This window comes from Cannabis sativa, chromosome 1 (assembly GCF_029168945.1).
Source record: "Cannabis sativa cultivar Pink pepper isolate KNU-18-1 chromosome 1, ASM2916894v1, whole genome shotgun sequence".
NCBI classification, from domain to species: Eukaryota; Viridiplantae; Streptophyta; class Magnoliopsida; order Rosales; family Cannabaceae; genus Cannabis; species Cannabis sativa.
Window position 1 is genome coordinate 45,180,189 of NC_083601.1, and position 15,632 is coordinate 45,195,820.

At 30.7% G+C, this 15,632-nt stretch overlaps 2 protein-coding genes across 3 annotated transcripts; both read left to right on the top strand.

Annotated features, from left to right (window-relative positions):
- The first annotated feature begins 3,042 nt into the window (after nt 1–3,042).
- LOC115704679 (uncharacterized) lies at nt 3,043–3,677 on the top strand. Its single transcript, XM_030631877.2, has one exon. The coding sequence runs from the start codon at nt 3,112–3,114 to the stop codon at nt 3,544–3,546; it is 435 nt and encodes a 144-aa protein (XP_030487737.2). The 5' UTR covers nt 3,043–3,111; the 3' UTR covers nt 3,547–3,677.
- A 7,416-nt stretch (nt 3,678–11,093) lies between these two features.
- Nucleotides 11,094–15,576, top strand: LOC115707771 (uncharacterized GPI-anchored protein At1g61900). Of its 2 annotated transcripts, XM_030635827.2 has the most exons (8): nt 11,094–11,637; nt 12,618–12,791; nt 12,886–13,491; nt 13,627–13,872; nt 14,008–14,019; nt 14,457–14,600; nt 14,715–14,759; nt 15,104–15,576. In XM_030635827.2, exons 1-8 carry the CDS (start codon nt 11,532–11,534, stop codon nt 15,175–15,177), a joined length of 1,407 nt encoding a protein of 468 aa, XP_030491687.1. In that variant the 5' UTR covers nt 11,094–11,531; the 3' UTR covers nt 15,178–15,576. The 2 variants fall into 2 exon arrangements, with proteins under 2 accessions (XP_030491687.1, XP_060973194.1); XM_061117211.1 differs by lacking the exon at nt 14,008–14,019.
- The last annotated feature ends 56 nt before the right edge of the window (nt 15,577–15,632 follow it).

Here is a 15,632-nt window from a genome sequence, read left to right on the forward strand (position 1 = left end):
GTCTTGCATGTAATGAGCATAGGCAGAGCAACCAAACACCCTTAGTGATCTAACTTAGGTACATGACCTATCCGAACTTCTTCTTGTGTCTTAAAATTCAAAGGGATGGATAGGCACCTGTTTACTAAGTAACATGCAATCTTAATAGCTTCACCCCAAAAGGGCCTATCCAAACCAGTACCCTTTAGCATACACCTAACTCTATCAATGAGATAGTTCTATTTATCCTTTTAGCAAGGCCATTTTGCTGAGGTGTATCCCTAACTATTAAGTGTCTAGCTATCCCATGTTCCTTATAGAATTCATCAAATTGCTTTAAGCAACATTCTCAACCATTATTAGTTCTTAGCTTTCTAATTTTGAACCCGGTTTGATTCTCAATTAACTTCTTTCAGGTAACAAAGGTTTTGAAAACCTCATCCTTATTTTTCAAAAGGAACACCCTTACTTTCATAAAGAAGTCATCTATGATGCTAATAAAATAGTTTGCACCTCCTATAGAGTCTTGATTTTGGATGAACCCCAGAGATCAGAGTATATGTAGGCTAATTTTTCATTGGTAGTGTGTTGTCTAGTGGAGTTCAACCCTGCAACTTTTACCATAAACACACTATTCACAAAAATAAAATTTGCCACTCAATCCACCTTGAAACAATCTCTGCTTGTCAAGTTCAGTGAGGCTTTCTCTCTCACTAACATGACCAAAGCCTCAAATGTCATAGATTTGTATTGTCATGTTTGACATTGTTAACAACAGGTGATGCTATAAGAATGAATATTTTGTTTTAAAAAGTAATGTTTTGTAAATGTATTAATCTTTTATTAATAAAACACCAACTTTATTAACTCAGAGCAAATCGCTCATTGTAATGGAAATTTACAAGTTTAGCAGGGCCATTTCTTAAACTAAACTCACAATTAACATAAAAACGAGACTGTCTCACAAAGAAAACATGCATATAAAATTTATGAAATAAAAGTTCATCTGAAAATAAACATAATTGGCTAGGCTCGCCAACTTTCCCTAGGCATAGGCGTGACTTGGTCGGGGTTGTGTCTTCCTATATATTGCGACTCAATTTTTGCTACTATGATTGGTCTTGGCTCTGTGAAATAATTTTGAGTGTTTTAGTCTTGTCTTTATGGCATAGTTTTGAGTGTTTTGGTCTTGCACAATAGTTGAGTGTTCGAATTACGAGGTTAAATGAACATATTGTAACAGTTTTAACTGTTGTGATTTCTAAACAGCAGATAAAACTAAATATATGTGTTCTTAAAGTTAACTGTTATGCTACAATATTTTTCATCTTATTTTTGGTTTTTTTTTTTTTATCAAACGGTATGAGAATAATTATATGCGGCTGATTATTTAACTTTGTTTTTAAGCTTAATTCTAATCGTGTTTGTCTTCAACAAAAAAGATGTCTTGTTCAATTGCATGCTATTAATTCATTATATTAGATAATTGCTAATTTGCTATTAATAAAATTGTATAATTTATTAAAAAATAAACATAATTATTATTAAATATTAGTGAAATAAATAAAAAGAATATTATAACGTTGAATAAATATTATTAATATAAATAAATATGTCATTCCATGGTTAAATACAATTATATTAATATTTATTTGACATAAAGATGAGCATTGTTATTAATTTGACATCTTAAACAAAGCGTTCAATATAATTAGTCATACCAATTTTTTTATATTATGTATTAAATTAAAATATTCAATTTTTTTTTTACATATTTGTAAAATATATATAATTGGTAGAACAATTATGAATACCATTTTCAATGGGCTGCTATAAGATGAAATCGTTTGATGATTTCAGATGTGTGGGCTTTGTTGATAACTACAATATATATATCCTTAGGATTAGAATGATTCATAATTATTATTTGAAAATCAAACTTCTCAGCCGCCACATGTCTTATTCTAACGTATATATGAAACTTTTTTTTTGTTTAATTATTTATTTTTTATTGTTTTTTTGTGTGGGAAAGTTACATAATCATCAATGTTTAAATTAATTAATTAATTTCGGTGTAATTTGAATTAAATGACTTAGTATTAGAAAGAAACTAAAAATATATATAATGGGTTATCGATTATCTTAGAAGAAGGTTAGACATATATACAATAGATTTCGATTTTTGTTGGTTTTGCTGTTGAGGTTAATTAGCTTTTGTGAATAATTAAGCCACGTGTATTTGAGTTTTGACCCCCATATATATGTGCAATGCAACAACCAACGTACTCAAATAGAATTTTGGTGTCCTAAAATAATTAATAGTGACATCCCTAGAAAAATTCAATATGAAAAAAGAAGATAGATTTGGTTCTTAAGTATTTCTTACTTTAGAGAGAAACATGTCTATAAGAAAGAAAAAAACACAAGTAAATTATAATTGTCTTTAAGAATACGACAACATTAATCTATAGAATATTCATTGTAGGTAGATAAATGTAATGAACAAAAGTAGGAATTTTGTCCAAAATAAACAAATCATGCACGTGAAGAGGTTACTTGCTATTGATTAGTACTACTATTACTAGATATATCATATATAGAAAAAAAAGAACAAAACAAAAGTCAAAGATCCCATTTACAAATTTCTGTTCACACTGAATTACTTAATAACCTATACTTAATTATTGTCTGACACTAACCTGAAAGATCATAAATCTGGATTAATATTTATTTAATGAAAAGAATGACGTTAACAATTTTCATTTTGGGTTTGACCTTCTTATTCGTAGAACATGGCCCTGGGCCCAGGCCCACCCATATGAGCCGAAGTGATCAGCTCCCACGAACCACTTCACCGACTCAGCAACACCGCGCACCAAAGCAAAGCTGGCTTAAAAGCTTCAATGGTGGGTCCCACACGGAACGGTGTGCTGTCCTTATCTCCAATATCCACGTGTCAATACGTGTTTGGCTAACCCAAATCTGCCCTCTGTAGACTCTTTCCTGGAAACTAATCTCAATTTTCTTTCTCTCTCCTATTATATTTATATAAATACCCTGCTCTTATGGGTTTAAAGCTTCTTCACCTTTTCTCTCTGTTTTTTATTTTATAATTAAAGAAATTAAATAATAATGGGAAACTGTTTGAGAAGTGAATCGACGATGGTTTGGGCCGGCGAAGATTGGGGCTCGTTGGAGAAAGAGAGCAGCCATGACGATCTCGAAAGCGGTAATTACATGGAGAGGTTTAAGCTTTTGGGTGATCATGACCAAACAGGACCATCATCATCGTCATCAGGTAATAATATTCATAATCATCATGAAGTGAAGATCAAGATTTCGAAGAAGGAGCTGGAAAAACTGGTGAGTAGATTGCGTGGTGGCGAGGATGGTATGTCGGTGGAGCAAGTGCTGTTGTCGGAGTTGATGAAGGGTAAGGGTGTTGGTTTAAGTGTTCAACATCGTTATTATAAGGAGTACAATGTTGATCATGATCATCATCAGAGCCAGTGGGAAAATCAACGGTCATGGAGACCCGTTCTTCAGAGTATTCCGGAGGTCAATTAACTTAGCTTACCCATTTGAAATATTCTTGGGTTGAAAAAAAGAAAAAAAAAATGATGCACATATTTTGTATTTCTCTTGTAATACGATAATTAGGTACATATATAAAAATTACCTCACTTTTTCATGTTAAATTTAATTTTTTGGTACTAAATTATGAATTTCTATCACAATTTTTTTTCTTAATTTTTTTAATGTCTGTTGGTTATAGTTACAATAGTCATGATAAACTACCATTTCAGAAACTCTGATGTTAAAAATGTTTTGAAAATTTATAGAGACAATATTATATACCTATAAAAATAGGAAGTTAGGATATCATAACTCACATTTTTTTTAAAGCTATCCTCTGTTTTTCCTTTTTTTTTTTTTGAGAGGGAGTTATCCTCTGTTTATTCAACTAATATATACGGAATAATCTAATATTAAATGACACCGATAGCTCGATGTGATGTCTCGAAACATATCCAAACCAATAATTAAGTCATTATTAGCGACATAATTAATAATTTAATTAATATTGTGTAACATTTTAGAAAGAAAAAAAAATTGTGTAATAGAGAAGAGCAGTTACAGACTTACAGTTACTAGGGAGTTGGGTTGTTTCATATCATTATTGTGTCTTCACTCATCAGTCCCTGCATTTTTTTTGTTAGATTTTTTGAGGTGGTAAATCATTGAAAATAAATGGTGGAATTATTTTATATACTATTTTTTTATTTTATTTTTAAGTTTACAGTTTGAGATTTTTCGTTATTGTTATATAAATTGTTTAATATATTAAAAAAAATTCTTAATGTGTTAACTTTAATATATATTTTATTTTATTTTTATAATTTTTTAAATCATGTATAATTGTATTTTATAAAATTTTCCCAAAAAAAAATTGTACTTTATATTTTTTTAATAAAATTTTACATAATTTTTTACTTAAATTTATTTGTTTTAATATTTAAAAATAATTTATTTTTATTTGATAAGTATAATTTTTAAGAATATAAATTAAAAGAAAAATATATAAAAATTAGTATAATTAAAGATATATCTTATGTAAAATAAAAAATTAAAATATAGTGTATTTATATATTTTTAAAATACAAATAAATTCTTTTTTTTCAAAACTACAAAGTACAAACAAAACAAAATTGCTAATATATCCTTTAATAATTTAATTTTATAATAATAATAATAGAAGTATAGAATTTAAAAACAACATCATAACAACATCAAAAAATAATATACAAATAATAAAAGTACAACATAAAAATATATATATAAAACTGTATTTTATGTAAATAAAATCTTAAAAACTATAAAAATATTTAAAATTTCGTACAATTGTATTTTTATAATTTTTGTAATTATTTTTTGTATTTTTCTTTTTTTTTGAAATAATCCCAAATTTATTTGCATTTTAATATGGGTGAGTAGTAGTACTTGCTTGTTCATCTAATAGCACATGTTATTTCTCAAATGTAACACTTATATTTTTCCTCCACTATTAAAATTTATTTCTTCAATATGAATTTACTAAAATAATCTTCAATATATAGAGCATCCTCTGGTTACTGAGTAATTTTGACTTTTGTGAGTGAAAAATGATTGAAGATATCTGTAGTCACTCACTTCATGTGTGCTCATTTTGCTAATCATTTTTATTCATGAATTTAGGCAAGCCCAATGAGTATAGGCCTATACACTATAGGACCTGAGCAGGCCCAGTTACTCTACGACCTTTAACAAAACATTATTGGGCAATACCACGAGATGGAATCTTAGCGGTTATATTTATTTTTAAAATTTTTACAAAAATACTGAATTTTGTGTAAAAATTTACAATTTTATTATTACATGAATTTTTTTACAAAAATACTATTTTTCTATAAAACAATCGTAAAATAATAAAATAGAACAATTAAAATAACAGTGAAACAACTAAAAAACAACCGTAATAATTTAACACAGTACACAGTAGTTTTAAAAAAAAAATACAGTATTTTTAAAAAAAAATTCATCCCCACAATAAAAAAAAAAAAAAAATTCAAAATATGTAATGTAAAAACCCTTTTATTTTTTTTAATAATACTTATAAAATTAAAAAATATTAGACCCCATACACCAATTCTACTGTAAAAACATTATTATTATTTTTTCTAGAAAAGCTAACAATCAAATTGTACAATTACAATGAGATAGGGGAGATGATTTTTGATTGTGGGGTTACTTACTAGTTACTATTTGGGTCAAAAACATATTATATATTCGTTCATGTCCAGTCCATCTGAGTTGGAAATTCTAAGCTTTATTAAAAGTGTCGAATCGACTGAAAAAGCTTTTGTTTTGAAACGAGGACATAGTACCTAGATTGTACCTTCTTTAGTTTGTCTCTTTTTATCTCCTTCTGTCTTTTTTCTTCATTCTTTATTTGTTTTTGCCAATCATCCAAAGGTAAAGAGGTCATCAGAATCTTGACAAAACGACTAACGAAACGACATAATCTAACAACAGTATTACAAGTTAACTTCTCTTTCTTTGTTTAATCAACCCAACCCAATCCAAAAAGAGAAAAAACACAAGAGGAAGGAGATTATAGAATTGAAAAGCGTTTAAGACTCGATGAGTTCGATCAAATCAAATGGCCCAACAAAAAACAAAGCCTTCAAATTAGTGATAATGTTTCCTACTTTCCGATGTTTATACTTTATACTACCATTTTTTACCTTTTTTTTAGTAAGCTTTCAATTTTTTGAGTTTTAAAAGTAGTGAGAATGATTATGAATAATCTTTATTTCCAGTCAAATTTTTCTAACGCATTTTTCTTTTTACATTTAGGTCCCAAATCTCAAATGTTTTGCATATATATTTTTTTTGGGAAATTTTAACTATTGTAGAGAATTAAACTAATTTAAAATGAATTAACAAATAATAAGCAATGATATAATCAACCAAACACAATTTAAGAATAATAGAGTATGTTGAGTAAACTGCTAGCAAAATAAAAGAGGAACGATATTACCGAATGAAGAATTCTGGGTTGAGTCGCGGACTAAGTCGCTCTCTTTAAGACGTTCGCGGCATCGCCCGAGTGTGTGATCGGAAGTGCGGTCGTCCCCAGGATAAAACAGCCCAGTCGTTGCACTGTATCGGAACCCCACTGCACTATAGAGCACCGTCGAATACACCCAAAAAATTTGATATCGCAGATGGAATTTTAATTTTATGAAAACTGTGTTTTTCTGATACGAAATAGATATGTTTTCTTCCCATCAGTTCAATCGCATTATATAGGCGAATGGATTGAATAAACATAACGGGAAGAATAACGTTTTTCTGTAAAAAATAATATTGTGTCACACCACACCAACCAACCCGGCTCAGATCGGACGGACGGCGCGCGCGTGTGTGGTGGGTCAAGTGTGTGTGTCCTCACCCATTCGCACAAAACTGGGTACCCTTTGGGGCCCAAACCCAAATGCCAAAGTTGCACTCTTTAAACCCTTGTCAATGAGGGTTCATATCCCATGTGGGACTCTTTCCAACTCACACACACTAAGACACTTATATATTTTGTTAAAATATTCACAACATTTCCAACTGAGTATATCAAAGATAATAAAACCAGAAATGAACAATATAAAAAATCGTAAAATTAGTACCAAGAATTATACAAGTTCAAGTCTATTAGACAATATTGTTTCACATGGATCAAATGTAAAAATATTGAATCATATATAAGAACATGAGCTACTCCACTCATCATCAATTGGTTTTGAGAATGAACCACATGATTCTCAACATGGTATCACAGTCATATCCCTAGCAGGCTTGGTACTCCCAACCGCGAACAAGAATAAGCGAGCAAATGGAACTCCCAACTGTAAAACAAACAAACAAAAGAAGTGAGCAAATGACACTACTTATGATAAGGTGATTCAAGATTGGTGAACGAAAATAGCCACCATAGAATATTGGACAATATTGTCCCACATGGATCGAATGTAAAAATATTGAGCTAAATATAAGAACATGGGCTACTCCACTCATCACCAATTGGTTTTGAGATGGAGCCCCATGATTCTCAATAAAGTTTGATAGATTGATCTAGAACTCTACTCCAGTTCTAGAATACCACCAAAATTTTCTTTATTAGTTGAACAAGAATACATGTACAATACATTTGCGAGCGATTCTCTGTTTTGATTCTCTTTTCTTTCTAACGCTCTTCCCTGAGAAGCTTCTTCATCTACAGAAGCATCTCCTTAACAAAACCCAAGATCTAATCCTTTCTCTTCTCTATATCGCTCTCTACCTCTCAATCAAAACTCTCTCTTAAAGAACTTGCTCACTAGTCTGTATTTGGTGTTTTTGTCTTGTATCAAATGAAGAGGATGACTATATTTATAGATCGAGATATGAATCTTAAAGGCGGTGGCTTCAAACAACTGAGTAGTTAATTCAGTCAAGACTTAATTGGCTCCTTAGAGTGAGATCTCCAAGTCAGCTCTTGGCATTGAGCTTTTTTTTCGGACTTGTATCACGTTTCTAGGTAGGGGTATTCATAAAAACCGATAAACCGTAACCGACTAGACCGTAACCGAATTTTCGGTTCCAAGTCATCACCAAATTTGGCAGTCGATTTCGGTGTTGGTTTTTTTGACATGGCAGTAAGTTTTAGTTTTTGAAATAAAAAAAATGGTTAAACCAAAAAATACCAAAACCGCCCAAAACCGTCCAAAACTGCCAAAAATTGTACGGTCGGTTTTATACGGTTATAATTTCTAAACGGTCGGTTACAGTTTTCGTAAAATAAAAATCGTAACCGATCAGTCGGTTATAAAATTGTAAAAATCGACCATAACCGACCGATTTTTACCCCTACTTCTAGGATTGGCGTCCCAAATAGATGAAGTGCAATCATGAAGGATGCCCTAAATAGGCACAAAACCTATTGAAACAGGCTACTCAAAGCCCTTTCTTGGAGGAAACAACTAGTATTCTGAAACTTCTTTTCGAAGAACGACTAACTTTCCACAAGACTTCTTCCAGGACAAGCTAGCCTTCCAGAACTCTTTTTCAAACGACGACCAACTTTTCATTTGGAGGAACTAAAGCACAATATTTTAATTTCATCCAAAGTACTCATAATTAGTCTGAATGTATATTATTTTTTAAAAGTAAATTACGACGTAAATATCTAAGTTTAACTCTAGGTTGTAAATAAATATCCAAGTTTAATTTTTGATGATAATAATACATAAGTTATATTTTTAGAACTTCTATAAGTACCTAAACGTTAAGTGTGAAGTCATTATTTTCATATCATTTTTTATTGGTATATTTAAATGAGTAATTTACGGCATAAATATCTAAGTTTAACTCTCAATTATAAATAAATATATAAGTTTAATTTTTTACAGTAATAATACTTAAATTATATTTCTAGAACTTTCTTAAATAACTGACCATTAAGTGTAAAAAAAAACTTAAGAGGTACTCTCAATGAAACCTTGTTAAGTTAAAGAAATCAAATGAAATTAAATCAGTTAGTCTTGCAATAAATGAATGTATAGTTCATTCTAAAAAGAAAAAGAAAAATCAAATACAATTATTTTAAAATTTTGATCTTAACACTTCTCTCTCTTCCACCCTATTATATTAATTTCTATATATATATATATATATATTAGATTATCTAAGAATACACTTAACACTAATTAATTATATTCTTAATGAAAAATTATAACTAAATAAAATTACATTTAAAAAGAAAAATCAAAACTAAAAAAAAAAAAAAAAATCAATTTAACAACAATACAATAAGCAAGCAACCTTTAATATTATTTCTCAATAAAATTATTTTTGAGTAAATATAATATTTATATATGTATTATAATTTAAAATAAAATTATTTATTCTACATAAATAAATTTATAAAATATATATCTCACGAAGATATAATTATTGTTATAAAAAGATATATTTTTTAGTACTAAATTTAAAAAATGTATAACTAATTACAATTTGAAAGTTATTTATAATTGACTTAATTTGTGATTTATTTTTTTATAATAAATTAGAGGTTATTTTTAAATAATATCCCTAAATAAATGTTCTACTATATTTATCGCCCTTAATTAGAAAAGATATCAAATAAAACATGATATGTTTTCTTAAGAGTATTGCTATTGGGCACCAATAGTTTCTAGTACCTCTACACATGTCGTCTTGTATTTGACTAGCGATACTCTTTAAAAGTAATTATATTAAATTATATAGGACCCGATACTCAATTAAACCAATTATAATAATAACATATAAGATAATACTAGGCAGCACTAATATTATTTTTTTAATGGATATACGTTTTTCTTTTTCGAGTGTGAATGGATGGATATAGGTTTTGGTTTAGGAAATAAGAAAAAGTAGGGTTGGAGTTGAAGCTCATAAATATGAATGGTTAAGATTTAAATATAAGGATTAAATAGATGGCATGAGAGTTGGTAAAGCCGTAAAAGGTATTTATGAGCTGTATTATGATTTGTGACTTATTTGTCCCTTTTTATACCCAAAATGTTAACATATTTGTCAACCATATTCATTCATTGGTTTTAATCATATACAATCTTCTTCGCCACATATTTCATATCTTCTCTATGAACTAATAAAACTATCAAAAACTAATGTAACCTTTAATAAGAGATTCAACGCCCCAACCTTTAAAATTCATTTAACTGCTAATTATTTTTTTTAAAAAAATACAAGGTGTTTCTAGAATACACTCCATTAAAATATGTGTACTGATGTAATTTTTAACTGTTTCGGTATTTATAAGAATATTTTAGTCTAATTTTTTTTTTTTATAATCGTGTATGTTATAGTTATTTAAGATATTCTGTAAAATTTTGAAAAATTTAAAGTAATTTATTTAAAACGTCTATTTCACATGCGTATAAAATAAAAAGTCACACGTGCAATAAATTCTTTGAACATTGTTTTCGACGTGTTAAATTTTTCTGAATTTCTCAATATTCTATCAAATGTCTTAAATAATTATAATGTATTCGATCATAAAATAAAATTAAATTAAGTAGCTTTTTAGATACCAAAATAAATAAAGTACATTAATATACTCATTTTAAAAGGAGTGTATTATAAATTTTTTCAATATATATATAAGCAATTAATCCATTGCCACAAGATTTTAAACTTGTATTAAATTTTTGTATATTACAGCACAGCTCAGTACAGCACATATGAAGAAGATCATACTTATTATTGAATGACATCAAATTTGCATAAGCATATTTTTTTTATAGAAAAGTTAAAACAAATGATAATAATAGAGATCGTAAACAAGGAGTCACTGACCTCTTTAATCATCCAAACAACCAATTGCCACGTGGCTGACACACTCAAGTTTTCTATTTTTTTTTTTTTTAAATAAAAAAATATTTACTTTTCTGAGTTGACTGTTTGAGTGTCTGAGACTGAGATGAGAGATGTTGTTGTTTTTTTTTTAATATAATATTTTTGGTAGATTTATACAGTGGTGAATGGTGATGTGCTAGTTACTCACATGTGTCACGCGTGCGAAGTGAATAGGTGAATAAAGTGAGTGAGGAGAGGGAAGAGAGTGGTGGGAAAAGGCAATTGATGGCGTTAATGCGGTAGACTAGTGTAATGGCCTTGTATCTGAGTTTTTCTGGTCATCGGTGGGGTCTACTTCCTCCCAAGCCGGACAGCTATTACTGATTCTACTTCCGTCCCCACCCACACACCCTCTTTCAAGCTCTCATTCATGGCTTCTTCTTCTTCTTCTTCATACTCTCTCCTCCTCCTCCCCTATATTTCATTACCCTGTAACCTTTTCTGTGTTGTCTTTCTTACTCCACATTCACTCGTTTCAAAGCCTATTACTTTCTAACCACTCTTTTCATTAATTCTCTTCTGTCTTTCGCCTCTGTCTTTCCACCATTTGAATCCTTTTTATGGTTTCCTTATTTGGGAGCTACTTAAGTCAAGGCATGAGAAAAAGGGTATCTTTAAGACTCAGTCACAGTATCATTTGCTTACAAGTGCTTCTGCTGTCCTTCTGTGAGTATTTTTACTCTTTTCTCATTGATTAATTAAATGGGTTTTTGTTGTTTTCTATGATCTGCTTGTTTTAATTTTTATGGGTTATTCTTAAATTTCCTTATTTTGGATTATATGTTTCTGGGTTTTGCTTAAATGTTGCGGGGTCAACTGAAATGGGTACTGGATATTAATGGGCATTATTGTTTTGTAATCCAAATAAGTTTTCTTGTGGAGGTTCTGTAAATTGATTTTGGTTGTTAAAGAATAAGGTGCATTGGTTATTCTTCTAATATTGTTTGTATAGTTAAATTCATTATGTAACTCTACCATTAGTATTAAGCTTTGTTCTCTTAACTTTTGACCTAAAACTTCTCATATTCGTAGACACCATTTAGTTTTCGCTAGAAATTTACACCAAAACGGAAACTTTATGTAGTGGCTGACTGACGATTAAGATCTTGTTGTCCTTAAACTATCAATTCAACAAATTTTAAGATTTTCTTTTGAATAATTGGATTCTTGTACAAGAAAATTGGTAGAATTTAAGCATAAGAATGAAATTCCTCACTTTTAACTATATATATATGTAGTTAGTTTATTGGCAATTTCCTTGACTGTGTAACTATGTCTGTTGCTTTTCGTGTTATTTCTCCTAGTAAATTGTGAGTGTGTACACAATGCTCCCTTTGGGCTCTTGAGTATAGCATTATTGTTGGTTTATATCGTATTAGGTTTCAATTTTAAAAGATTTTATATTTTAATTCATCCCTGTGAATGCATTCCCAATCTACATTCAGAAGATATTCCTACGCTCTGCTTTGAAAGAGGGTCTCCAGGTAAGTGTATATATTATTAATGCATATTACATGTTAACGTTGGTAGGAGAGTTGTTTTGTCTGTATACTCTTCCTCTACATTGCAGTTCTAACTTCTTGACGTTTCAGTTTAAAATGTGGTTATAATTCTAATCGTAACATACATTTTTTTTTCTTTTGTAGTTAACCTTGAGTTATGTTCCAGCCATAATAGTTACTATCCAGCATTGGCAAATCATCGAAAAGATGATATGTTACCACAGATCTCCCCTAGTGGAGCTCCTCAGCCTTTTCTTCCCCTTCTTGCGCCATCACCTTTGGCACCGTTCACAAATACATCTTCCCCGAAATTATCAGGTTTTTCCTTCCTCGAAAGCTCTTAAGTTGTATTAGATCTTTTCTGACAATGATTGGTTGAGGAGTTAAATTTTCTATATCTCTCTCTGTGCAGGGCTATGTTTGTTGAACTTTACTGCTGCTGAAAATTTGATGAGTACAACATCAATAGATTGCTGGTCTGTGTTTGCACCATTGCTGGCTAATGTGATTTGCTGCCCACAGATGGAAGCCACTCTTGCAATTCTCATTGGTCAGTCGAGCAAGGATACCAATTCACTTGCTTTGAATGGAACCGTTGCTAAACATTGCTTGTCAGATATTGAGCAGATCTTAGTTGGTCAGGGTGCAAATGACAGTCTTAAGCAGATATGCTCAATTCATTCATCAAATCTAACTGAAGCGTCCTGCCCAGTCAAAGATGTCGATGAGTTTGAGAGTACTGTGGATACATCTCAGTTGCTTGCTGCTTGTGAGAAAATTGATCCTGTTAGAGAATGCTGTGATCAAGTTTGTCAGAATGCGATATCTGAAGCTGCTACAAAAATTTCATTGAAAGCTTCTGATCTTTTGAGCATGGATGGCTCTAATGTGTTACCTGCACACTCAGCAAAGGTCAGTGATTGTAAAAGTATTGTGCTGCGGTGGCTGGCAAGTAAACTCTCTCCTACACATGCTAAGGAAGTTCTTAGGGGCCTGTCTAATTGCAAAGTTAACAAAGGTAAGTTTTGAAGTCAACTTTTAGCCATGCTTCAAACTTTAGTTCCTTTGTGAGTTTTTGTTTTGCCTTTTCTCTTTAGTTGTAAGTTTGTATCTAGAGTTAGTTATCTCAGATTTCACGTGTTATGTGATCCAGTTTGTCCTCTGGTGTTCCCCGACATGAAACATGTCACAAAGGGATGCGGGAATGAGATGAGTAACCAGACTGCATGCTGCACCGCCATGGAAAGCTATGTGTCCCACTTGCAAAAACAGAGTTTCATAACCAACTTGCAAGCTTTAGACTGTGCAACATCATTGGGAATGAAGTTAAGAAGGTCAAATATTACAAGTGATGTATATGGGCTTTGTCATATAAGCCTCAAGGATTTTTCCCTTCAAGGTTTGCTTTGGCCTTATTTATTTTCTTTTTGTGTGTGTTAGTTCACAATAACAACTGAAAGCAAGTACTAATTCACGTTCTTTATGTCATTTTGCTTCTATTATGATATGACGTCCAACATTTGATGTGCTTCAGTGGGAAATCAAGGTAAATTATATCTCAATTTACATAATGTAGTTCTTCCCATATAAATAATTGCTTTGATTGTATTTTGCATATTTGTTCTACTTTGTCAAAAAAAATGTTTTGTATCCACTGCTAATGTCTGGATTTCATAGTTGCCACTTATAGGTGCAGTCCGTGATAGTTTACTGAGGCTGTACTAGAAATATTAGATCCAATCCAAGTGGATGGAGAAATAGGCTCATGAAAATTTGTCATTTTATAGGAGAAAATGTAACCTAGACTAATGAAAATGTGGAGGCAGGTTAAACGAAATCTATCTATCTACAATATCTTCATTTTACTGGATTATGGCTTGTGGGAGCAACAAAACAGCTACTCTAGTTTAAATGGTGTCGAAAATAGATTTATGTATGTTCAAATGTCCCTATTAATATTCCTGTAATCACTTTTTGGAGCAGAGGTTGGATGTCTTTTGCCAAGCAAGCCATCCGATGCTACATTTGATGTGTCTTCCGGAATCAGCTTTCTTTGTGATCTCAACGATAATATTCCCGCACCCTGGCCCAATTCATCTCAATTTTCAGCTTCTTCGTGCAAGAAAAGTATGTCCAACCGATTATGTTTACACAATAATAAGGAATTATATGTTTTGGCTTCTATGTTATGTCATTAGTGAATTAAACCTCATATGTTTTTTTACTCTTTCCGTAATTTAGATGTGAAGATTCCTGCACTTCCTGCAGCCACATCTGCACAAATTGGTAAGATCATCCAGTAAATCTAACCTTATGCTAATGGCTTAATTTCTTCCTCGTGATATACTATAATATATGATTTTTTCATTTCTTTTGCATGTATTGTTGGAAGAATGAATTGTGTAATATTATAAATTTTTCTTGTTTCCACCACACCAAACACTGTTGTGTTGAAATTATACAATGTAGTATCGAATATGGTACTATAACCACTGAGGTTTAAGTAAGATGGGATTGTAGCGAGAAAGGTGTACTTTGTAGTGATGCAATTCTATGTGTGTTTTACTTTGTTTTTCTATATAACTTACCAAGAAGGAAGATTGATCATAGCTTGAATATTGACATGGCAGGTCTTCGCGTTGACCAAATGGTTCCATTTTCATTGGTTGCATCCTCAATGCTCCTATGGAAGAAGCTGTTGTAAGATTGCCTAACAGGAAAACAATGTTAGATGAAACACAAGAATTAAAATCGGATTTTGAGTCGTCAAACAAGTCTCGTCCGTTTACAGAAGTCATCTCAGCCCAGCCTGCTAGTGAAGGGAACAACCTTTTTTTGTACCATGAAGAGAAAAACCGATGCCTAAATGTGTCGTGTTTTACTAATATTTCGATTAATGATTCTTGCTTATTGCTTTGCTTTGTTTTCTTTCTTTTTGTATAATTATTATAATAATAAGTTTCTTGTAAAGGAATATTAGGAATGATCAGAAATGCTATAAATTTGTAACTACCACGAAGATTATACATATATATTCAGCATGTAAAAAGTTTCCAATCTAATTGATACCCCAAATATATTTATATTAAGAATTTATCACAAATTAGTGTCTGTTTTGCATGAGTGATATACCATATTGACATTTTTGTTAATGTTTAT

Excerpts from the sequence above, each read along its gene's own strand:
- LOC115704679 (XM_030631877.2), top strand. The coding sequence starts at position 3,112 with ATGGGAAACTGTTTGAGAAGTGAATCGACGATGGTTTGGGCCGGCGAA.
- LOC115707771 (XM_030635827.2), top strand. The coding sequence starts at position 11,532 with ATGGTTTCCTTATTTGGGAGCTACTTAAGTCAAGGCATGAGAAAAAGG. Across the intron at positions 12,792-12,885 it reads ATCTTCCCCGAAATTATCAG|GGCTATGTTTGTTGAACTTT; the intron begins GTTTTTCCTTCC and ends CTCTCTGTGCAG. Across the intron at positions 13,492-13,626 it reads TAATTGCAAAGTTAACAAAG|TTTGTCCTCTGGTGTTCCCC; the intron begins GTAAGTTTTGAA and ends TATGTGATCCAG.